Raw genomic sequence first — 26,655 nt, forward strand, 5'->3', positions numbered from 1 at the left:
CCCTTGCTACCTTGTCCGCAATGCGATTTAATTAAAGTTAGCGTAAATACCGTGTTTGAAAAACTTTAAATAAACCCTCCCCCAGGGGCCATTTTATGCTGATAATACACGCTTAGAAATAAAACCACATTTTGTCGCTTTTGAAAGCAGTGCTGTGGCGCACTAAAAAGAAAAACACCCATTATGACCTATTTCTATTTCGTGCGGGGTCCTACTTTCCACCCGCGGAAACGGTGGTGAACATGAAGGGACCAAAGGTTTAACCTCATTCGTTGAGGTTACTTGCCGTCACCGGTCAACAAAGCGCCGCTTCATTTCCTGATTCATATTTTTTCTCTCTCCCTCTCTCTCTATCTCTCTCTCACTCGCTCTCCCTACCACGCAACGAGCAACGCTTTTTAGAAAACTTGCTTGCTCCCTGCCATTCATACCATAAATGCCATGTTATGACAGCTTTCATCGAAGTAGTTGTGCTAGAGTTGTAATGTTTGCCGGCGCACCGTGATTATATAGCTTTCGCTAGTCGCTTTTCAATTGGGGAGCGGGGACTGCTTCTTCTTCTTTTTCTCGCCAAAATGCCCTCAAATGCCAAAGTTAAAATGAAGGGAAAAAAGATGTAAAAAACACATAAACACGTACTTGTATGTACCACGTTCTCATTGGTAAATGAAAAAAACTGAAAGCAAACATTAAACCTCGTGCTTGATTAAAAATATCACTTTTGCTTAACGCTAAAAACACACTTTTGTGTCGCATTTTATATTTTCTATTTTTCTGCTTATTATTTATTTGCTCTTTTTTGGTGCTTGATTTAGTGTGCTTTTAATCGCTTCTTCGATTACCACCTGTGCAATGTTCGTTGCACGCCTTTTTAGTTTCCGCTTGCTTTAGCTTCCAAGTTCATGCAATGTGTATTTATGTGTATCTATCTGGTGCATGTTTTGCAAAACTATTATGCCTCACATTTGGCCCGTACAGGCCTCATTTATTACTCACTCACGCCTATTTAGTCGCTTGCCATAATAATGCTTCTCGTGTCAAATAACTTCCCCGATTGTTAAAGCTTCTGCATCCTTTGTCTGTTCTCGTTTGTTTTTTTTCCACCTTCCCTCAATTTGAACCTATGACTTTTTCTTTCCTTTTGTGTCTGCTCATTGTCCTGTCCGTAAATAACCTTTAGCAAAATAGAAAATAACATGTTAACCTAGGGCAACGCTTTGTACATGGAACAGGAAACTCGAAACACGAAAAGCGGCAAACAAAGAACCTCCACGCTATGGAAGCAAACTTTTGCTTCGGAAAAAATACAGCTACCAATTTGCAATACTGCGGCACGAAGCGTCATTCACTGCAGTGTGAAATTGTTTTTCGATTGTTTTGTGTCTTTATCTCTCTCTCTCTCCCTTCATATACAACACAAAACAAATCAACAAACTAGTAGCGTTCATATTTACCTCCAAAACGGCTTCATAATGGGATGGAAGCTTTCGTGATAAAAGTAAATTTCCACCAAAATCAATCATGTTAAAATAAAGCCAAACTCGGTCAGCCACGGTAGCGCGCGCTGCACTGGGAAAAGGGTTCGTCGTCTATTCGCTCGCTCGATCGTTCATTTTTTCCCATTTTTTTTCTTTTTTGAAGTGACACTAATGTTTTATTCAGTGTATTCTCGATGCATTTTGCCCGATTGAAGTAACCGAAAAACTTCATCTCTATCACGCTAGACACCGCCGGTGACGGCTGCAACGACGGGTACGGGATCATTATATTCCCCGTACAGCGATATGAATGCAACCGTACCGTTGCTTACGTTTTTTCACCCTTTTTCGATTGACTGCATACCAACCAACCGTTCAATTTCAATCGATACCTTCCATTCTTACATCGCGCTACCCCGCTTGGGAATATATGCAAACGTATTCGCCCGTTTTTCGAATCAGACGATATGCAGATTGGATTGCATCACGAACCCTTATCTCTATGCGCGCTCTTGTCTAGTGCTGTTGTGCTTGTGCGTTTGAAACTGAGCGAAACTTTCAGCTTCAAACGTCACCGAGCAACCGCTCTATGTGCAGTAACGTCGCTCTCGTACTTTCAAGTTGGTAATTTGTTTGCATTCCTTTTGTGTGTTTCGAGTTTGCTTTGTCAAGCGTTACATTTGCTACTGCTGCCATGTGTTTATGTGTCGATTGTAAGCAAAACCCGTTCTTCGTATGCATCAAACTGCATCAATCGATGCACATACACCCACACACAGCCACTCACTAATAAATGTCCCGGGGGGCTGTGCCTTGTCGGTGCCACTCTCTCAACGCTACCACTCAACCGTAAACGGAATCTAACGTTATTTCTTTTCCCCATTTCCATTCCACTCGCGAACTACGATCGTCCCCCGCTCCAAACCGCCCCTTCAGGTTAGACCAAATTCTTGGCAAGCAAGGATCGAAATCAAAAGATGTGTATGCATCGAAAATTAGTTTAGCTTCGCGTGTAGTGAAAATTGAAAGACAAGTGAGTTAAACAGAGCGTAAAAGCATTTCGTTCCTTTTTTGTAATGAGCTTTTATTTCGTTTCGCCCTTGCTCTACACCATGCAGGTTGACGACATAGAGACAAAGGTAGATTCATTTATAGATTTATACATGCAGGATCGGATGCGTCTTTTATCACTTCCACTACATCCTGACACATCACATTCCAACAATCCAAACCTTCCATCATTGCCACCGAAAGGCGGTGGTGCATCGGCTGTAATCACATCTGTGACAACTAGTTCTAGTGGTTCGTTGAAAGTAAGTGTTGTGCTTTGCATGTTGCCTGCCCGCCAGTTCGAGTGTACTGACGCCCTTCCTATCTCTGTATTGCTTTCTCTCCCCCCCCACACACACACAACGCCAAGCAGCCAAAGCCTATTTTAGTAGATAAACAATTTTCGGAACCGAATTCACCGATTGCGAAAACGTTCGAGGAGCAACCGTTGCAGCAGAAACGTCCACCAATGCAGCGCGGCTTCTCCGATTTGGGGCACAGGATTAAGAAGCGCGTCACGCTGAGGTACGGGGGAGGATGTTGATTATCCCCGCTTTTCACGATAAATAATCATTTTGCTTTCCCCGTTTCTCTAGCTCGATACCGCCGCAGTACGTCGGCAACAGCACCGGCCAGCCATCGGACCGGGGCGATGTGGTGATCGTCGTCCCTAACATCGATGCCGAGCACCTGGAACCGGTCGGCATCGAGGAGCTCGCCTCCGTGTGTATCGATACCGAGATCGAGATCGAGCCCGGCAGCCCGAAAACCATCACGGAAAGTTCAAGTAAGTGGCTTGCGTGTTCCTTTCCTTTCGCTTCTTTCCCTCCACAAATCACATACGCGCGCGCGTGTGTGTGTGTCGTCGTCGTTACTTGCCGCCTAAACAGCCAAAAACAGAGCTTGCAAAACTGGTTGATCTGTGCAAGCTACTCGTACTGTCTAAACAATGATCAAACAAACAAACAATAGCAAATTAAACAGCAACAGTATAGACACCGTGTTTTTTCATATCCCTTTTTCTCGCTCTGTCTCATTCATGCTCTCTGTGTGATGATGCTGCAGCAGCGAGCACAGTGTTCGTCGCTTTTTGCGCTATAAACGAATGTTTTGCTAGTGTTGCATTTCACATCTGATCGTCACTTGTACATACATTTTGCACACTCACACACAGTCTCATGCTGTCTCATCCGCCAAATTATTATCCCGTGAGGGATATTAACGACGGTGATAAAGCGTACGGATGGTTTGGGTGGAGCGTTAAACAGAACTTTAAAAAATAATATTAATTAAATTAAAATAACAAAAATCAAACTGTAAACAAACACAGCTAAAACAAATTTATTTTTCTGTTTTTTATATTCATTTTCTCTGTCATGTTTTCTTGAACACCATTGCAACTTCTTTTTTTTTACTCGTTTATGTTTAGTCCACAAAACATAATATTTACAGTTTCGTGTTTTATTTATTTTTTTATCTTTTACACTTTATTTGATTGTCTTAATTTTATTGAACAATAGCACAATAAGAAACAACTAAACAAACAGTCTTTTTTCATTTGCTATTCCTTGATTTCGTTATGAAAATCTGCGCTTGGAACTTGGATAGGGTTTCGGTGCGTTAATGGAACGTAGATCGACCGTCCACAGCTATCCTTTCAATCTCCTTCTTAGCGCCTCTAATCAAATTTGTTTCTCTTTTCTCTCTCTCTCTCTTTCTTCTTATCAAAAAAATAATACAAACAATCCAACCTCGTTGCGAACCGACTCCGCTTGTGTCAGTGTCAGATTTAGAAAACTTTTGCTTTGCTGAGTACTCCACTCGACGAGGATCTCGCATACAGACTTGCGTGTAGGCTTGCGCATCCCTTCCGGATGCAAACCCATAAAATAAAAACAAACAAAAAACCGACCAGCTGCCGGTGAGAATAACAAAACAAAAACCATACCGCACCTTAAGAATGCAAAATGTGGCTCTAGTGTAAATCCCCACTACGAACGTACGTTCGCTCGGTAGTTGACAGTAGGAAACACGAACAAAAAAAAAACACGGTGCTCTTCGAACGCTTCAAACGTTTCGATGGAACGCCGATTCAATGACAGGCTCGTTGAACACTTTGTATAAAGCATTTCAATGTACTGTACTGGCGGATTGTAGTCCACTACCATCCTCAAAACACACACACACACACACACACACACACACACACACAAAACACACCTACACACACACACACACCCTCTCACACATTAGTTCTCTTTCAACTGCACATCTAATGCGTGCAAGGTAAAGCTTAGGTTCTTAGAGCTCTACCAACTTCCCACTCTTTGCCTAGTGTCCACCGAGAGCGTTTTTCCCACCACCGTTTAGTCGTCCATTGATAGTTGTTGGTTCACCTTGTTTACAGACGATGTATATACAACTTTTCGGCTCCTTTAGATCACTGTACAGTCCCAGCGTTTTTTTTTTTTACAAGCACCGTAGGAGCAAGGGCCGCATTTCGGTGTCGGAAATACAAACTAATTTTGCTCACCAGAAATATGTTTGTATGGCACTAGAAATGTGCACCTTTCGTCAATCAAGCACATATCAATAATGTATTTGATATTTTAAAAAGTATTTTTTTGATTTATGAGTGAAAAAGAAGTGTTCGTATTTTGAAGTGGTCCGCCTAGGTTCGTTTTCGTTTTTGATGTTTTTTACAGCGCATTTTACAAATTATCTGTATCAGTTTTCGATGAGATCAAAGCCTAGCCCACATTATCCAATAGGCTTTTTTAGTTAAATTATTAATCTTATGTGTTAAAACTGATAACATAAAAATCTGAGACTGATACAAAATGAAATCTTAAACAATTCCTTTAAAAATCATTATTCATGGAAAATTGCTTCATAATACGGCAGTACGCTTTAGAACCATTACATCGACTCCTGTCTTTAGAAATTTATTCAATTATATTAACTTTATTTTCAATAAGCAATTTAAACCGACGGTTCGGCCTCGATTATTCATTTCAACATAAATATTGGTTATAGTTCTAATATTTTTATACTATAATATTATGAAGTATTTAAGAAAATATATTTTAAACGATTTATAACGTAAAAAACCTTTCTAACGAAAATCATTTATACAAATATGTTCCTTCACGCATCCACTCATAAGTTCCCTTAAAATCATTTGAACATTGAACATAAATTTTTCATAACTATGTCGATTTATTACCTAAAATATATGATATCCTTCTCCTTCCTCCCGTGATTCTCTTCTATCTGCCGCTCAAATGAAACATCTGTGAATAAATAAATTGCCCTCCAGTGGTGTCCACTTCGAACCTTCAGTTGCTAAAAACACCTGATCTGGTCTGATAAATAGCGCTAGCTTCAAATTCGTCCCCATTTCATATCCACTCTCCCCCTCCACCCACGCTTTTCTCTCTCACGTGTGCTGTACCTGTTCGCTCACTATCCCTTTTCGTCTAATCAAACCTTGTCTACCCCTGTGTATTGTCACTCCCAATTCGGATGGTTTTGCGTGGCCGCTAAACTAAAACAAACAAAACAACAAAATCCCTTAAATCAAACCGTGAAAAAAAAACAAAAACAAACAAAAGAGTAAAACAAAACGCAATCAAATAACGATAAAATCCCATTCTGCATTTCCATTTGCAAAAAAAAAACTGGCCTCTTGCCTTCCTACTTCGTAGCGCCATCGTACGACGACTATAGCTCATCCACATCGCTCTAACAGTGTCGATGCCGAGGGCAGCCGCGGAAGCATCCGGAACGCACGGGACATGAATTCGGCCGCCAATGGGGATGAGCCACTGAAACTCTCTCGCCACGCCACGCGCTTTCATCACTCGATCGGGGTGGAATAGAGAGCAAATAAACACAGACTCAAACTAATGCCAGTCAGGTGGGGACACCGGGCTGCCCCACACTGCTAAACGTGTGCGGTAAAACGGGGCCAGGCCTGAAAGGGCAGCATCTGTTTCTCCCCTTTCGATCCTCGCTTTGCGTACTTGTCGCATTCGGGAACGAATAACACGACGGCAGTCCATTCAACCGTAAACACGTGGATGTGGATCGACCAAAACAAAAAAAAGCAGAGGATAGCTACACAGTAAACAGCCATCACACCTGCCACAATAAGAAGCACAGCACAAAACACAGCACGAAGCAGCAAATCCAATAGTGCTGCATTCGTGCATTGTTTCCTGTGCTCCCGGTGGAGAAGGTGTGGGAAATTTGAATAATCGGATAACCTTTGGCCCAACCGATGGTTTGCTCAGCCCTAGAAAATTGAAAGGGAAAAACCGAACTGGCTTGACGGTGGCTGAAGGGGGACACACCACCATGTGCCACACATCGATAGCAGCGAACCATTCACGCACACACCGTCGTCACCGGTCGACCGTGTACAATGTGTGATAAGCCTGCAGAAAGGTGAAAACGAAAAATGGAAATTTTCCTCCCCCACAGTGTGCGCATTACAATTTTCTACCGGCCAAACATTGACAAAAGATGACACAAAACGGGTGGGAGAAAACGACAGAAACAGACGATCAAATCGCTACCGCTTGTGTGTAGTGGACACACCGAAACGAAATCAATACCGAGCCTCTATCAAAGATGTGACCGATGGAAAACACACGTACACGTATGAAAGCTACAAAAAAAAATAAATCCACCACCGGACCCTTCTCACCGATGGAGGCGCCCGGTGCCCCGTATAATCAGTTAAGCTTCACTAACAAAACGCGCACGTCCATTGATGATAGTAAAAACAGGGGGCTACAGGGCCACTCACCTTCAACCCACCTCCCATTCAACCTCACCACCAACCGTTGCTTCCGCCATCGCAAAGTCATATAGAGAGAGAGAGAGAAAAAAAATGAAAACAAGCACACAGAAGAAGCAAAAACTCTCCCGACACGCAAGCAAACACAAACATCATCAAAACCATTCGATAGTGAGTCTGTGAAATCTGTTTTCTCGCTCTGTTTATATATTTTTTTGTTCCGTTCTACTCTGCTGAAAGCCGTTGCCTGCTTTATTCCTTTCTTTGTGCCTGTGTCTGCCTGTCGCTGTGGTGTTCTTCTTGTTCTGTCTATCTTGTTTCTCTCTTTGTTCTTTGTTTGTTTCCTCTAGCATTACCTAGCTATGCTCTGTCTCTTTGTATTTCCCGCTCTCTCTCTCTCTCTCTCTCTCTCTCTCTCTCTGTTTTTCACTGTTCCATATAGTCTTGTCTTTTCGTTGTGTGATTCTTGTTGTATATGTTTACACGTTAGCTTTTTCTGCCAATCGTTCTACCATTCCCCACACCAGCATTATTTGTCCAGCAATCGGTTCGATTGTGCTTCGATGAACGGTGTTTCTTTTTCGTTTTGTTTTGTCCGGTGTACCACGCACCACGCAATTTAGCAGCGGCCACAAAATAGTAGCGGCCCCAGATAGCGTTTTATAGGGTCACATTTTGGGTAACACGACCGAATTGGATTAAAATTGAGCAACAAACACAATCTTCATCGTATGCGTGTGTGTGTGCGGGTGTTTTGGTCGTTGTTCCTCGTCGTCCGATCCTGTTTTGTTCTAGCGATTGTTTTCGTAAGTGTGTCCTCATTTTCGGGTGCTGTTGTTGTTCTTCTTCGTCGTTTCTTTACTACCCAATTTAGGCTGAAAACTTCCGGCTAGTTTTTAGGATTTTTTGTTACATTTTTTAAATCGTTTCCCCCTTATCTTTCCCTTCTAATCGGATATTGGCTCGTTTTCGTATTTATTTCGCCTGCTAGGCGTTCTTTTTTCCGTTTATCGTTTGTGGCTGATCATGGTGACCTCGGGTTTTTTGGGAGCTCCGGCCAAACGGTCGGTTTTGTGCTGTGCTGCAGATGATGGTCGTGGTATGCAAAATTGAAAAACTAATCGAACGTTTTGGTGTTTTTTTTTTGTTCTTTTGAGTGCAAGAATGGGAAAGCTAAAATTAGACTACCGTTAGAGGGTTTACTGTAGAGAAAACAGCTGTACCTGGTACCCGTGCCCTGTGTTTTAGATAACAGAAATGGGAATGACTGTATTTCCGGGCCCCGTAATGGTTTGCCCTTTTTACGTGGTAATTAACTGTTTTGGGCTTTTTGTTTCGTTTGAAACGGTTTTTACAGTTTATGCTTGAGTTGAGTTTAAGTGCAACTTTTTCCATTTTGTTGGCTTCGGCATTGAACATCGAAAAGTATGGTAAAATGTAACTGTGCTTCATTAGATTCGATTTAATTCAAAAAGAACTTTTGAAAGTTTGCTGAAAAAATGTATTTTTGATCATTGAAACTTTTCGTCAACACAAACTTTTACAAATTACTTTTATACTTTTATATTTAGTTTCATCTTTTTATATTTACAAAACTTTCGAATATTATGCATCTTGTAATATATTTAATTAGTGTTTCATATTGAATTTTTTAGTTCAATTATTTAAAGTTACACAGCCTTTTTGCTAGATCGAAAACATTGTTTTCAATAGTACGAGGTTTAGTGCACCTAACAATTTACATTTTAACCAATAATCCAATACATTTAAATTGATTTCAGTCCTTTTTTTGCAACCTTTCGTATTAAAGATAACTTTCTCCGTCAATTTTCACTCGCTCTATTTTCCCTTTTTTCCTTACGGCCAGCAACTTATTGGGATAACAATGTACCTCCACTGTACCTTGCTTCACTTGCTGCTTCCAAAGCTTCCCCACAAACATCGACACAAGCAAGACACAAAGTGAAACACCGAAAATTGGAGCTTTAATCCTTTCCAATCTCTAAACGCTCTACCAAGCTGCACACGTTGCACGATAAGGCCACCCCGCCTCATCTTAACTCCCCACCCATTACATCGTCTGTGTCTCGCTGCGCACCATGCCCAAACCATGCTGCTCCCGGCTGATGACGGGTTTTTCCATTCCATTTCACATTTCAATACATTTCACCTTCGCCACTTTGGAATTGGTGCCATCGGGAGGTTGTTTTTTTTTTGTTGCTCTTCTTGTATCTTTCTCCCTGCTCCCTATTTATATAGGTCGTGTCGTCTGCCTTACATTTGGATGCCCTTTTTGCTGTCAGCACTCTGTGCACACTCCTGCCAGTCGCCTGCACCACAGCGCAGCGATAAGTGTGTAAAAATGGGAAAAGCATTACCGGCGGCAAGTACGTTACGGGTGCGAGCATGCATGCATGCATGCCAAATCATCTAAAGCATGGATAGAGCAACAACAAAAAAGCAACTGGGTAAAACTTACAATATTATCACACCGTACGGCAAGTGGTGTGCACCGATCTGACGAACGGCAAAATGATGCCTTTTTGTGCGTCGCTCGTGGCGATGAGGTAACAACTTTTGCTTTCTTTCATTCCTCCCCGAAAATGGATTGATTACGGATTTTTCATCCATAATCTTGAATTGGGAACTGAATATATGGAGAAAGGAGAGAAAAAACAACCCTCCTTTCTTTGTGATACTGATACTTTTGATATGGAAAAACACGATGCAGACCTTTTGCTCACGTAAATGAGACGTTTTGTTTAAAATTCAAGACTTTGAGGAAGAAATGTAAGCCATCATTGTCCAAGGATTCAAAGTGTGCCCATCCTACCCGGAACCAGATGAAAAAGACCAAATCTATGTTTAAACGAAACATAACATAACCATAACTGACGCAAAGTGTAAGCGAATGAAGCAGTTTGTCTTGTGTAATGGTTGAAATTTAATCCACTGCAAACTGTGTACTGCGGCAACCCCTTTTCCAGGGAATTGGATTTGCCCATGCCCTTGCCCTATTGTTGCAATGATACAGCACTTCGTCATGCCAGTTCTGACAGGGAACGCAGTGCAATTTCTTGCTACAGTCTTTAACACATACACACACACATTCACAATAGCTGAATATTGACATGGACAACCGGATGTTTGATTTGTAACGGGCACCACCAACAAACCATGTCCAGGTGCAACATTGCAGCAACGCTTACGGTTGAAATCGCATCGTGTACGTCCGTCATTGACTTTTAAATTGCATTGTGGGCTGCACTGCAGCCTGTGTGTTTATACCCCATTTCGTTCGGTATTGTGAGCGTGTAAACCCATCCTTCCGATGCTATCCGTCCAGCTGTGTGCGTTCCGCAGGCTTTAGTGATTTTATTCCCGCACTGCAATAATATGTAAGCGAAGCATGCGGCCATGATATCGGAACGAGCGATGATTATTGGATCGGTTCGCTGGTCGAACGAAAGCGCTTACCTGGTAGTGCTTGAACCTATAGCGTTTCCAATACCCTTTTACGGTTCGGTACGTGTACAACCTCTCCCAAGCACACACACGCACACACACACTCTCGAAACACTTCAATCGAAATACGATGGCCGACAAACGAAGCAAAACAAACCACACGCCACACACACACACACATCCCTGGAATTCTTTCACCAGAAGGCAGATGGTGTTATTAAACCTTCCAGTTCAATTTACTGAATGCATTACAGGGAAGCAGGATGGTGATCCCAAGGGAACACACCCACATTTCTAGCATCTTTTTTTTTTGGGATAGAAGCGGAGAAATGGCTTACAGGTTCTGTCTGAGTGCTCCCGTTGACTTTTCGAGCACTTCCACACAACCGAACAGGACAGTTATCCTTACGATAAGAAATTTCATTTCGATTCACTACCTCTTCCTGACAGCTTTCTCCCGTTTTTTTTTTGTTGCGGTAGGGAGTTGATTCTATCGCCAGACACACGTGGGTAAAGAAATAGATTGTGGCTTTCATCAATAGTGTCCCAGTTCAGCGCCGAATGAGCCCCAAACTGCGGCATAAATTGTGCGAGCTGAATGTCAGCTTAAAAGGTGTCGTCCTCGTGACGGTGTGTAACGGTCTATTCGCATTTCTTCCTGGGCAGACTTATTGCTCGAAGCGTCCGCTTGATTGGACGCTTATTGCGTTACGCTTCGGTTTGACCCACTTTTACCTCACCTTTTTTAAGGGGCGGAGTTGCTCAGGTGAGCTTTGCTCCTCACAAGCTTGTCGTTGTTTACCGTACCGCACTGTATAAACGCAGCTGGCTACAAACGTATGCTATAGGCTGGGATTTGATCGCCTCCCAAAGAGGATTATTTGATCCTGCCGTGCGATGGAAACGGGCACAGCTGCTGCTCGCAACCTCAACCTCGAGCGATAGTTTGTTATGAATGTCCGGAAGTTGAAAATAAACTTGTACACCATTACACTGTTTATGCATGTGTGTGTGTGGCCTACTTTCATACATACGCTTCTCCAGCGTGTGTGTGTGTTTATCTCCGACCTTTATGCTTTACATTGCAATCCTACACAAACCAAAGTTTGAAAAAGGATATCATCTCAAGGGTACGCAGCCATACAGCCCAGAACTGTACACTGTAGCTCACGGTTCGATAATAATTTGATCATGTTTATGTTTACCTCCCATCCACCCATTCTCCCACAATGGCTAGAATCACAAGCACCACTAGCACCCTTCACAAATGTTCTCTCTGGATGTACGGTTCAACTTTGCCATGTTGGCGGCAAGCTGTCATCAACTGCCGACAAGGATGGCACATAAGTTCCAAAGACTTCCAAAGACCGGAAGTCGACAGTCGATAAAATCTAGAAAATTGTACATATGGCTAACACCCCCTGCTGCTCCGTGCGAAATCCCCCTTTTGGGACAGGGGCACAAGATGAAGAGGAGCCGATCGTGCCCATCCAAAATCACAAGCATCACCAACAGGGATGAGCGAGGCACAGAACAAACGAGTCCATCGTTTGCCACAACTCAACCCTTGGGAGCTGGAGCTACTCTCTGGAGCTTTTTTCTGGCTGGGTGGTGGGGGTTTGATGTGTGTAGCCGTTTCCGTGCAGCAGAAAGGGTCGAGTCCGTGGCGAGTGCCTGCGGTAACCTCACAACCTGGTGGCTGTGGTTGGCGTTTGCGGTGGAATGCGAGCAAGCAGTGTTTTCGGTATCACAGCATCATTAGAGTACATGCTACCGGAAGGAGCATAACAAACCCGGAACATTGTTGTTTCTTGACGTTGGAGCTTGTTTCGGGATGCGTTGCCGAAGGATGATTTCAAGCCAGCTGCCAGCTGCTTACGGTCGGTGGTTGGTGTGTGTGTGTGTGTGTGTGTGCTTGATTGGCTACGTGTAGGGATGAGGAAGGACCGGTGGGATTTGTTCCACTGGTGTAGAGAGATTGGGAAAGTAGTTGTTCTTTCTCTGGATGCAGCCATGAGTGCTTGTGTACACTGTGGATGATGGGTTTACTCCGGTAGCTATTTGTCAGGCAAAACAGGTTGGTAATTATTTTTATGTAGTAAAATATTATAGTAGCAAAACGAGGGGCTAACGGGGGGATTTTAAAGGCAGCGTTGAAAGAGTTCTAGCCGGTAGATGGAAATCACTGTGAATGGGCCATCAAAGCCACTATGTATGTCTGCCGAAAGTCTTAATGTGACTTAGGTCCTTATAGATTCTTTCGTCACTAATCAAAAGCACTATACAAACTGACATATTCGAAAGCAATTAACGGATCGAGAGAACATGTCATTGCTTTTTGAGCATGCAGGAAGACCTACAAACACAGCAATGGAAAATAGTTTAAAAGTCATAGCACTGTATTCTCTGTTCGTTTCTTTGAGAAGTCTTGAAAGCTTTGGTCTTTTAAGAACGGAACGGTTTTTCTGGTTTGTCTGAGCTTAAAATGGTTTCTTTGGGAACAAAACAGAACAGATTTGAACAATAAAAATGGTAATAGTTAATTGTTTTTCTTGGAAATTTCTTATTATTTGTTTTGTACCACCCATATACTAGTTTTTACTACTAAAATAAATTCATTCTGCATCTGACAAATGATCTTAAAGGCCAGGCTACATTGATCGTACTCGCAAGTGTAATTTCGATTTTCACTAGCGCATCAGGCGGCGGCTGACCGAAGCATTTTGCCAAACAATTTGGAGCAGCTCCAGAAAATATATTATTTTTCCATGTTTTTACTTTAATTGGACTGGAAAATGTTTGTAATTGATAGATAAACATATTGTGCAAGTATTTCAGCCATTTTCGCATCAAACAACGATGACAAAACTACTTAATTTTGAGATCCGGCACGACCATTCTCTCCAGGACCAAAAAAAGCTTCCACCAGCCGCCGCCAGATGCGCTAGTGAAAATCAAAATTACACTACGGAGTACGATCAATGTAGCCCGGCCTTTAAAAAAGAAAGCAACCCATCACTAAGGTCGGGCTACATTGTCCGTACTCGCTAGTGCAATTTCGATTTTCACTAGCGCATCTGACGGCGGCTGACCGAAGCATTTCGCCAAACAATTTGCAGGTGCTTCAGGAAATATGTTATTTTTAAAAGTTTTTTTCTTAACCTGGACTGGAAAAACTTTGAAATCGATAGGTGAATATGTTGTGCAAATATTTCAGTCATTTTCGCATCGAAAAATGATGAAAGTAAAGGCCGGGCTACATTGATCGTACTCGCAAGTGTAATTTCGATTTTCACTAGAGCATCTGGCGGCGGCTGACCGAAGCATTTTGCCAAACAATTTGGAGCCGCTTCAGAAAATGCGTTATTTTTCCATGTTTTTTACTTTAACTGGACCTTTTCCAGTCCAGTCCATCTTGGTAATTGATAGATAAATATGTTGTGCAAGTATTTCGTCAGTTTTCGCATCAAAAAACGGTGAAAAAACTAATTAATTTTGAGATTCAACACGTCCATTCCCCCGACGACCAAAAAAAGCTTCCACCAGCCGCCGCCAGATGCGCTAGTGAAAATCGAAATTCCACTAGCGAGTACGGACAATGTAGCCCGACCTTAGTGATGGGTTGCTTTCTTTTTTAAAGGCCGGGCTACATTGATCGTACTCCGTAGTGTAATTTTGATTTTCACTAGCGCATCTGGCGGCGGCTGGTGGAAGCTTTTTTGGTCCTGGAGAGAATGGTCGTGCCGGATCTCAAAATTAAGTAGTTTTGTCATCGTTGTTTGATGCGAAAATGGCTGAAATACTTGCACAATATGTTTATCTATCAATTACAAACATTTTCCAGTCCAATTAAAGTAAAAAACATGGAAAAATAATATATTTTCTGGAGCTGCTCCAAATTGTTTGGCAAAATGCTTCGGTCAGCCGCCGCCTGATGCGCTAGTGAAAATCGAAATTACACTTGCGAGTACGATCAATGTAGCCTGGCCTTAATGATTTTATGTGATCTAAAATTGTGGTAAACTCTAAGAAACATCACATTCTTAACGACTAGCAATGCAATACACAAAGGTTTGCATTTTTGTCCACCAGAAGAACCATCATTTCATAAAAAAGTGCCACATTTCTAAACGATGTAGACTTTAGTGTTGGCACATGCACAAGCAATTCAACAATGAGATGTGCTTACAATTCCATTGTTCAAGATTTACATCCTCTTTTTTTCAAACTCTATCCTTTTGCCAATAAATCGCACGATGTATCGATTTCAAAAAGCGCACAATATCCATCACCGATCGCTTCGAATTACCGAATTCCCACAAAACAACTTGCACTTCAAACACGAACGTTGGTAGCACTGTTGCAACTGCCGCTGCTGTTTTATTGTGCCGCACAACATCCCCGAAAGGGCCATAAAGGGCTGATGTAATACAAATGCTTGTTCTTTTTTATTCTATTTTTGCTACTACCACTTCATCTCTTCGCCTAGTGGTGCGGCATGGGAGAAATGAAAAGTATGCCGAATAGAACTCAATTAAACATTTACAAACCGCTCAAAAAGCGTTGCCGACGGAGAGTGGATGTGGTACGCGGATCACTTATACAAACTATGAGTGGATATGTCTGTGAAAAACCGTGTGCCGCTAACGATAATGTTTCCCACACACACACACACACACTAATGTCAAACAATGTTTCAGCGGGCCATGGTTCTGGAGCGCTCGGCGCACTCCATTCTGGAGTTTAGTAGTCGATTAGTTCTTTGCCAAGCGCCGGCACCAACGTGCACATGCAGGCAGGCCCTGCCAAGATGGCAGATAATGGTTTTGGAAACAAAGGAGCGGATGTTGGAGGGGAATGGGAATGGGAATGAAACGACTCAAGAAGCCAGCAGCCAATCGTGTAAAGACTAATTAATTAGCTCGTCTCACAAGTGTAACGATAAACGCTGCCACACATACGCCCAAAACCCCGGGCACAATGAACTTGAACGTCACAGTTTCGGAAGGGGAAAGAGAGTGATAGAGAGAGACAGCGTTGTCTTCAAAATTAAACCCCACCCCCGGGGAGGGTTGGAGTGTAAGTGGAATTTTAAGCTGAACAGTAGCAGACGGAGCAGAGCTGCATAAAATTTAATGAAGATATATATTTCCTACGAACTGCTCGCTACCTCCCGTTGGGGCGGTGTCGGTTTGCACTGGCAGTGGGAAGAAAGGGCGCGCCATGTCGAGCGTGAAATCCTCTCTTAGGATAAATCGCACCTTCATGTGAAATTTGTAACTCCCGCAACATGCCGGAAACGGTTCATGCCGTGAGGTGCAGTGCGCTTTTACAAGCTAAATGATGTTTTATTTGCCTGCCGGTTGGACCATAAAAAAGCCCGTTGCCGTTGAGTAAATGGCGCCAATAAATCTCTTGAACCAGAGCCTCAAAAACAGCTGAAGATGGGTTTTTTTTTATCATTTTTCCTAAAAGTCATGTCTGCCCAAAAATCGAAAAACAAACTTATCAAATCATCCTCAACTTTAACCGATTGCCGGCTGATCGTCATCAAAATCGAACTCACCTCGCGTTCGTGTATTCCTAATCGGCTACCCTTCTGCACATGCCGTCAATATTAATTTTTATCGAAGGCCATTTGCAGAGCGAACGAGCGCGCCTCGATTGGCCACAAGAAGTTGGCAAGTAAATGTGATGAAGGTCTACAATAAAAAGAGCAAACCCTCAACATCGCTTAACGACATCATTCACGTGCATTCTTGGGAAACGATTATTGAAGGGTTTTAATGGTTCTGACGAGGGCCGGTTTCGGGCCGGTTTCGGGCCGGTTTCGCCCAATAGCTAGCGGCGCTTAGATTTGCTTCTGCTTGTTGGTTTTCTTCGGACACAATTCTCATCCGTCATGGTGGAGCTTGCAGCGTGTTTGTGGAGGTTTCGGAATCGTGTGAATGGGTTTCGGTTTAAAAAAGCGGTTGTTTTTAGCGTTCCTTCTCCCTGAAACGGTGTATTTGGTCCTTCCCCTTCATCCCAGCGTTTGCTGTTCGTGCATGTACGTGTTAAGTGTTAACCAGATTCCCAGAAACAGTGCTGTGGTGTTTTGTTGTTTTTGTTTTAATGTTTCCCCGTAGGAAGAGAAAGCCGGCGCTAGAAGCATCGTACATGAAGTAGGTGTGTTTGTTCGTCTTTTTTTGTTCTGTACATATGTATATTAGATTACCTTTTACATTTTTACAATTGGCTCCTTTTTTACAATTGGCACCACTTGTTCCCTGTTCAGAGAACGTGTTAATGAGTGGTGCACCACTCGTCGGAAGGGATTTTTCCACGGCAAAGGCTTCGCCATCGATGCATGTTTTCCGAGTGCGAAGAGCATTTGGAGTGAAATAAACGCTCCACTTGGGAGCGCTGTTAACATTTGATGCACGCATTTGCCCATTCCGCACGAGAGCCGAGAGCACTTGACGGACGAGAAAGTACAATCTTTCCTTCCCATCAACGTTCGTTTCATCCTCGAAAAAGCTCGAAAACTCTGCTTCGCACGGCCTACTTAGCGTGCGCGCGTACACGTGCTCGCCCGCCTTCTCACGGAAGCTGTTTTGCGATGTTTATGACTGAGTGTTTCAATGTTATCCTTCGGTTCTGTGTATTTCACACCGAAAACAAAACAAAAATGCAAAAAAAAAACACTTTCACCCTCCACACTCCCATCTGCAAAGTGTAACATTTTGATGTCGATATACGTGTTAATGTGTGTGTGTTTCTTTCTGTTCTAAGCTTAAAAGGGCTTTCAAAAAACGAGCATAAGTGCCCAACCCTCCCGTTCTTTCACCAAACACGCGCCTACACTTACCTCCCCCACACGATGTGTCACGATGTTTTGTTTTGTGCTCACTGTTTGACGTATTTCACCGTTTTTTTTGTTATTTATTTCATGTTTTAATTGTCGTACAGCAAATTTTTGAAGCAAATCAAAAATACAAAAATATACACTCATGCACGTTCACGTACACATACACAAGCAGCACACAAACAGGAAGTATTGATTCGGTGTTAGGATAGAGCCGGTTCTCGGGAACCGATTACCGAATACTGATTAAGTTTGTTTGTTGCGAAAGCGCACCGTCCGTCTCGATGTTTTGCCCAGCTGAATGTTGTGTTGTTGTCGGTACACTTACACACCCGTAACTTGATTGTATTTGTACATTGCGTTTTCACTTCAATGTGTGTGTGTGTGTTATATCCATTTGTCACTATTTGTCACCTTTTTTTTATTATTACCATTTCTCGGACTCGTTCACTGTTTCCCATGCCTTTAATCGCTCGACTGTGCCTTTGTTTCGTTATGTGTTTTCCCCTTCATCGACCCGCACCCGCCGCAGTTATTATGATGGACGAGGAGGACGACGAGGAGGACGAGGAGGAGGACATCGAGGAGGAGGATCTGGACATTGGGGCGGAGATTGATCCGGACTCGCCGCCGTGGGACGTGTACGGCGACATGGACGTCGAGGATCAGGACGATACGACGGAAAACACGGCGCTGCTGCGAACCGCCGCCAAGACGGAGATCATCGTCACGCCTATCAGTCCGGTAAGGCAGGGAGGTTCTCTGTTTTTAAAGGGTGAAAGTTTTGCTAAAGCTACTTGCAGCAGTAGAAGTGATGTTTTTGGATGAATTTTGAATGGACTTTGTATCCGTCGCCAGGCGTCTCCATCATATCCGTTTCGCTTTAAATATAATAGTTTTTTTGTAATAATTTCAATGTTTTCTTTGGAGTTTTTTAACGTTTTATAAAATTGTTTACACTTCGCTTTATACTCATTTTACCCCAATCTTTAAAAAAAATCGCCCAACAAGCATCAAAATTGCAGCAACCGTTTCAACTGATATTTACATATAGATCCTTGCAGAAAGACTTTTCTTTTTTATTTATTTTTTGTTCTTCGGTATATGTTGCTTACTAATTACTCTTCTCTATGCAACGATCGATGCGGTCAAATCGCCGGCTTTTTCTCAATCATCTTCCCACAATGGTACGTGTTTGGAAGAGTTTGCTGTAAGAGCTCCTTTTAGCAGTGAATCCCCTTTTGCCCTGCAACGCATGCCTCCAGCACCCATTGCAACCGATTCTGAACCGTTCAGCCACTTTTGGTTGATACTCCATGATGTATAAGTGTCCTACACTGTTCACAGGGATTCATTTTCATGGGTTTTTTGGGAGCTCAGGACGGGCATGTTGTCTGAGTGTAAATAAATGCAACATAACACTATAATCACAACCATTTTTGGGGTCCGAAAATGCCACCATCCCACCCCCAAATGTGTATTTTTACCTGCATTACTACACAAGCATTGATCTACAGTAGCAAATGTTGTTGTGTTCCTCCATCGTAAAGATACACACGTAAAGAACCTCACCGGCTGAGCTACAACCGTGCCACACGCATTACTCAAACATTGTGTTGCCTTTTCTTTCGCATCGCCACACAGGTCAGCTCGGCATTCGAGCTAAATCGCATGGACAGTGAGGAGTACCGCCGCTCCAAGCAGGTCGCCGCCAACAACAATGAGGGCGAACAGCACCAACAGCAGCAGCAGCAGCAGCAGCAGCAGCAACAGATGCTTGCCATCACCGGACCGAGCGGTGCGATGGACTCGCTGAAGCCGGAACGAGCGAGCAACGGTTCGGACGATACATGAGAATGGCTGAAACCATCCCCAGTGGCCAGTCATGGCTGCACCTCCACGCAGCGCACCTCCTTCCAGCGGTTTCGTTTTCCGTGCCCTCCGTGCCGTCACACCCCCCGCACGCCACCCCGTCTACCAATCTGCATCGCTTACGAGCCTACTCGTAGAGCACCGCCCCAATCGAGTGGGCTACTCGCCACTCATCGTAAAGCAGCAACGCATACCCTCCCGGGGGTTATTGTTTCGATGCTTTCTGCTGTGAGCAGAAATGGCTGCTAAAACCCTCGGCTACCGTTGCAATGGAACCGACACACACACACAACACAAAAAAAAAATCACTTCTTAGAGACCTGATTTCGTTTGCCTCCAATTGTCCTTCCTAGAAGACGGCCCTTGTTGTCTGTTAATAGTGTACTGTTGAATAGTCGTAGCCACTTTCTCGCTCTCTCCTCTCTCTCACACACATACACACACTCTCTCTATAGCGCGCCCGTTCAAAGCTAGCAAATCATGCAAACGAGTTGGCAGCAAGCGTGAAGCTGTTAATTTTCTTGTTCAGAGCAGATTCTGTAGCGCCTACCGTCCTTAACGGAAGTGTGCACACTCACTCATCTTCATTGCTCCCAAATGGGCCGAAAATTGCTCTCTAGAACGGGTAGAGAGAGAGGCACTGTCTTGCCGAAACGATCGTCCCTCGTTCCCAGCTCGCCCAACGGTGCTAAGCTTTAGTGCAAACACTAAATCCGTTGCTTAGTTTTACTAGTTACATCTTCTATTCTTTATTGCCCTGTTATTTCTGGAGCCTTTTGCTTTTCCGAACCATTATCAAACTGGATGGAAATAATGGAGCAAAATGTAAGGAGCGAAATGCTAAATAAGCAAATAAATAATGAAACATATTTACACGATCTAAATGATAATTATCGATCAATAGTGAGCTGCTCTGACGCTTTGGAGTATTCGCGGCGTGTGAACCAAACGCCACTCATCTGAACCACTTTCTTTGCTTCAGTATCACTTGTACGATCAGGCGTGTTACATTCGAGTGCTTGTAAAATATATCAAATCATCCCCAAAAATCGTTTGGCCCATTAAATAAAAAGCTTAACCCTTCCTCGCAAGCAAATTTGAGCTAGCAGCGCTTGAAAATTATTCCCTTTAGTTTCAACACCACGCACCAACGCTGCTAGAGCGGCTGGTAGAAGCCGTAGAATTGTAGCAAAAATGAATAAAGAAAAACGATAGCAAACTAAAACGCTACAGTTACAGTTTTAATGATAGGCATTTTTTCTATACCTTATCTTTAATTCCTACTAGAGTTTAGAGTGGACCGGTGAGTTTGTTAAGAGCAGCGGTTAAGATTCAGTAGGGCAAACAGCAAATTAAAAGGCAGCGCAGTAAATGAATCGAACTCAAACAAGATGAACAAAAAAACAGAGAAGATACTAGTGAAACAATGTAGCATAAAAAACACACACACACAAACATACTATTAAATGGCCAAAAACGGATTTCAATAGCATTAAGATTAGGCAGCGGGCAGTGGTCGAACAGCAGACGGCAACCCACGAGGAGCTGCACCACTGCGTAGGAAAGATTTCAATGCGTGCAGCAGTGCAAAAGTCTATCAAACACACTTGGCGAGTTACGAGCGCGAACCATGAAGGCACAGGCTGCTTCCGTTCACGTGTGGATGGGTGGTATTGATATTGGAACACAAAAGAACAAAATGTCAATTATTAATCTTAGAAATGAGTAAGTGAACAACAGGCGGTGCGCGGTCAACGAAACGGCAGCACTACTCAACTCGCGCACAGCACAACAAAATAATGACATAGCACACATGACACATAAGGTACTAGCATGTCTGCTGTTTGGCTTCAGTTCGTTCTGTCGTTGTTATCATCCAGCAGGGTTCAGGTGGCATGCTAAAAGAACACAGTATATAAAATAGGTTTAAGGGTAGCAATGATGATTTCATGAAAGTTGTTTCAGACGCAAAACATAAACAAACAAACAAACAAGTATTTTACTTTCAACGGCAAACCGTCAGCCACCAGGGCTAGTAAACTTCGCCTATGTAAAACATATTTCTAGCCTGGTGGGGTTTGTTGTTCATTTTAGCAAAGACTTAGATAACAAATGCGAAACTACACGAAAAAAGACAACCACTACACACATTATGAAATGGAAGTTTAAAAAACATCTTAACTCTAAGTAATCTAATGCTCGATAGTAAAGAAGGTAGGAGGAAGAAGAAAATAAAAAAAAAGATAAATGTAGATATTAAAGCCCCAAACTATTGAACCTATGAAACAAAACAGCACACTACAGCAATGCGAATGATAAAGAAAGAGAGAGAGCGAAAAAAAAACAGAACAGAAAAAAGAAAGCATAACGAAAGTATAAACAAGAAAACGCACATCACTCCGAACAAGTGCAGACAATAACGAAACGAAAGTAGTGCGAAGCGTGCAATGCTTGCAGCAACAAAGCAGCCACAAAACGAACAATTAATATTTATATTCTGTTGTAGACACCTTCACTGATTCAAAACTTATTAGCCCTAAAACAAAACAAAACAAACAAACAAAAAAATACTAAAACCGACAGGTGAAGGTTACTATTCTTCAAATGGCTTAAGTAACTGCTCGCGCGGTACTGTACCCTGTCTGTAGGGGGGTTTAGATGGACAAAATCAAACCAACAAACAAGAGAGAGAGAAATATATAAACGCACACTCGGCCGGCTGGCGTCGTACGTGTATATGAAAGGTAATCAAAACGCATACAAAAGTAGCACAAAAACAACAAACACAACAACAAAAACACACACACAAGTAAATGCAAGTAAATGCTGAACCCCAAATGCCATCAAAATACACTCGTGATATTACAAACAAAAACAAGAGAACGGACAAGGTGCGTACGAAGGTGAAATGGGAGCTCCACGACAGCTCGTCCGTTCGAAGGCTAATGGAAATGAAGTAATATAGCAAATATGCGCTGCTTCAGTCGAACGAGCATACGGATAGTTAATGATAAGGTTGCGTTAGGTTTAGGTTTAGTGAGGTAAGGTTAGAGCTGGTAAGATTTAGCCGGGATTAAGAGTTTCACCTAGATCAATGTTATTTAGACTCAGTTATCGTTGCCAACTGATGATATTTTGCTCCCTCCTGTTTGCAAGAATTTTTGTATTGTTTTATTCTCGACAATTTTTTTCTTCTTTCAATCAACATATTTTTCGTATAGTTTATGAATAAAAGTTCAACTATCACGTTTTTCTTATTGTTTTAATTATAGTTTAGTTTGGTGTTGTTGCTTTATCCATATGTTTTTGTGTTATATTTTTTTCTCATATTTTTTTTTCTTTCTTTTTCAAAATTCTTTCTTTCTACCAAATTATACTGATTCTTTTTTACTGTTTATCTCTTTTTTTCATCTGCCCGAATCTGTTGTGCTTTGTTTATATTTTGTTATCATTTCTTTATTCTCTAACATTGTTTCGTTTTTTTTTTTATATATTTCTTACCCCATACCTTTCATTCACCAAATGTACCATCTTTTCTTCCACATTACTGCACTTCACTTTGCAATCAATGGAGTGCAACGTAAACTTCTTCCTTCAATCGATACCGGCGCTCACGGATACACTAGTGATGTAAGACTGTTCAACCTGTACATATAGCGAGCGATGCAAAAACTCAACCAAGAGACGGATAAAACGTTGTAAATTTCACTAATCAAAATGGGAAACACAGTTTTAATGCAAAGTGTCAGCAACCCTGTACATAGCGAACGGTGTTTGCGCACCGGCAAGAGAAATACCCGTTACAACTCCTAGAAACTGATAGTAAATATAGAAAAAAAATCATAATGCTGCTGTAAACCAATCCCTCATCCCAAATGCACTAAAACCTCTCCCACTGCGAATGTATAGCAACATAAAAGCAACATCGTTGTCTCGATAAGATCACAGTCATTTATCATAGTGCATAATGGATGCATAAGTACGTCAACATTATGCCCTATTCCAGCCATTGCAAGAAGGTAGACTTCAATGGAGAAACAAAATTTTAATTACCGTGAAATAGTGTTTCGCTTTATTGTTCCATACATTCGTTGTTTCGGATTAGCAGGTAGTGGTTTGGCTGTTAGCTTCGTATAGGGTTTCCCTGTTTTGGGTTGTTTCCTTTTACCCGTTGAATGGTGTTAGAGTGTAAGCAACGCAAATAGAAGAAGCACACACTGAAAAGACTAGGAATTTGTTTTTCGAAAACAACACAGGCACTATTTGAAAGCAGGCGCGAAGCCGTTTGACTAAACCGTCCCTTACGTTTCCAGGTCTGTTCAGTTGTCAAAGTTCCTACAACCGTGCTACCCGGCTACCCGGCCAGTGTAGTAGTCGGCTTTGGTGGTACCTTAAAGTCACCTGGTTTTATCAAATAGAGAGCAAATTGAACATATTTCGATGCTGAACATTGATTCCCATAGTACACATATGTAATTATATCGTAACTTCTGCCTGCTCGAGCGAGGAGAAACGGCAGACACAAAAAAAATAAAAACTATCTATAAAACTAAAAATAGAATTAAAAGGATATGGAAGAAGATAAGACAGCTGGTTGGAATAGTGGAAAATATAAAGCGAGAAGGTTCTCATCGAACGTATTAATTGTAGTTGAGCCAACATTTACTTGAAACAAAACTTTTTTTCGTTCCACAAACATTATTATATGTGTCCCTTAACATCAACAGACGAATTAACATTGTTTAGTTTGAATTAACTGTATGATTATATAAACCAGTAATACAGTTTTTACGTTCTTTTACGATATGTAGTTCCACTTTGTTTTATTTTTTCTTTTTTTGTTTTGAGAACGCCTTAGTAACTATAGTTATTCAAAGTAATATCATTTTACTACTTCATATTTACTTTACTTTGTATTTCAACTCCCTTAATGATTTTCAGTTTCAAGTTTATTACTTATTTGTTTATTACTGATTTAACATTATTTTCTCTCTCTCTCTCACACACACATACACACATTAACACGTTCCTATCTTTCAATTTTTACTTTACTTTACAAAACCAATTTGAAAATACATGATAACTTTACATAAAAAATAAAGGGATCACAGAAAATGGTACAAGAGCTTTACATGAACTTAAATGTAAGAAACGAACTAAATAACCATAAACAATGATGATAGCGGTGGAGAGACGCTGTTATTTAAACCCAAACTATAGAGGAGGAAAACAAAAACAAACCAAAAGAGATTAAACTATTAACCCTATACACAATTAAAGCACAGCTGTACACTCCACTGCGAACATGTTCTATGTATGTATAAGGTGTAAACTAACAAAAGGGAAGGTATGAGTTTTTAGGTGCAGAGTATTTAAAAAAAAACACACACACACCCAATTTCTATGCTTAGGAGGTGGTCATACAGGCTTAGAGAGAGCACAAATATCGCACTAACTTAGAAAGAAAATAACTCTTTTTTTACAAAATTGTATGAAATTATAGATACAGAGTACAGAAATTAATCACTAAATTGAACAAAACGAACAATTTTATGTATGGACTGCTTTCGTGTAAATTTTACCTCAATTTTGCTTATTTCCTATGCTTATAATGCTTATCATTGATTAGTCATTTCAAAATTCATAGTTGCTAAAAGTATTGTAGAAGAGAATTTTTGTCACATTTTCTTCCCTGTTTTGAGTGAGGTTTATTGTTAGTGGTAGAAGCAGATTTGCAAACAGCAAGCCGTAAATTAAGCAAATTAAGTGCAGATATTATAGCGAAACGAACCTAGCACAACTATTCATTATTATTGCCAAGGCTAGTTAACTAAGAACCATATATCATAGCGCAATGTATAAAACGGTGACCTCTTTCCACAGTAGCCCAGAGGTGTGTACATAGGATAAACATCTTAGCTAAGAGTATAGATCGAGTGATGCGTTAGAGAGCCGCGATCGGAGAGCAAATTTAGCAGAAAAGTTAAAGCGTAGATAAAAACTTTATTACAAAGTAAGACACAGAGAGAGAGAGAGAGAGGGAGAGAGAGAGAGAGAGAGAGAGAGAGAGAGAGAGAGAGCAAGAGCGAGTGCTAAAGTTAAAAGCTGCTTCCATTAGTGCGTTCATTTTTGCAAACTAAAATTGAAACTGTTTAGGCGCGGGTGATCACTAACTACTAATCAGAGGTGCAGTAGTAGTCGTTTCGGCACATTCATTCAAGTTAGCAAGCAGCATGTGCAGCAACAGCAAAATAAAACAATAAATTTTAAAGAAAGCATTGCCAAGAAGCGGACGTGCAGATACATTCTTACTAACCGGACAGGCGCCTAAACACGACACAATTAGAAAAAATGATGAAATAAAACATAATAATTTAAAGCCTGAAGCGAAAGCAGCGTGCGCAAGCTGTAAACTATTGACGCAAACCGTAGCAGCAGCAGCAGAAGCAGCAACAGTAGCAGTAGTGTTAATCGATAGTAATCAATTATATACTTAACACTCACACCCGACACAAACGCCCGACCGGACCGGTGTGAGGGTTTCTGTTTCGTTTTAACCATTCGTTTCGTCATTATCAAAATGTGATACATTATTACGATTAGTCATGCGGATGGGCGCTGCGGCCAGCAGCCGAGTTGCATCGGAAGCGCCAGTTACAGACGCATGCAAAACCATACCTAGATTACCCATACCCATAGGACACACTAAGACACACGACATAAAGACAAGAAGAGCGGCTACTCTTCGGCACGGGGAGGGGGGATAGAGATGGGTCAGAAGCGAGAAGAGATCCCGAGATGAGCGCTAACGAAACACAAAACATGTAAAGTGCATTGTAGCATATTGCAGCCGCGTCGCCATGTAATGTGTAATATTTCCCCCCCCCCCTCGAAAATAATGGCTCGCTACAAAACTGCGATCTTACACATTCACACAGATAGACACAGTCACACACATACACAAACCCATGAACCCATTCCCAGGATGAAGAGACACATGAGCCAGCAGAAGGAGTACAGAAAACGGGAACTGGAAATCAAACCCAACATTTATCAAACTTTATTATAATAAACAGAGATATTGTAGTGAACAAATGTGTTTTGGTGGAACAATGCAACAGTAATTCAACCATGATGAC

General features: G+C 41.9%; 1 protein-coding gene across 9 annotated transcripts in view; it reads left to right on the forward strand.

Moving 5' to 3' along the window:
* LOC121593283 (potassium voltage-gated channel subfamily KQT member 1-like) overlaps window positions 1-22,766 on the forward strand; it is a 159,396-nt gene extending 136,630 nt beyond the window's left edge. For all 9 annotated transcript variants that reach the window (XM_041915525.1, XM_041915526.1, XM_041915518.1 and 6 more), the window contains 6 exons: window positions 2,415-2,511; window positions 2,597-2,791; window positions 2,902-3,053; window positions 3,125-3,315; window positions 18,177-18,388; window positions 19,289-22,766. In XM_041915525.1, the coding sequence (XP_041771459.1) occupies window positions 2,415-2,511; window positions 2,597-2,791; window positions 2,902-3,053; window positions 3,125-3,315; window positions 18,177-18,388; window positions 19,289-19,498 (1,057 nt within the window). In that variant the 3' untranslated portion in view covers window positions 19,499-22,766. The remainder of the gene's footprint in view (window positions 1-2,414; window positions 2,512-2,596; window positions 2,792-2,901; window positions 3,054-3,124; window positions 3,316-18,176; window positions 18,389-19,288) is intronic.
* Window positions 22,767-26,655: the final 3,889 nt, after the last annotated feature.

The sequence above is a fragment of the Anopheles merus genome, chromosome 2L (assembly GCF_017562075.2).
Source record: "Anopheles merus strain MAF chromosome 2L, AmerM5.1, whole genome shotgun sequence".
Taxonomy (NCBI): domain Eukaryota; kingdom Metazoa; phylum Arthropoda; class Insecta; order Diptera; family Culicidae; genus Anopheles; species Anopheles merus.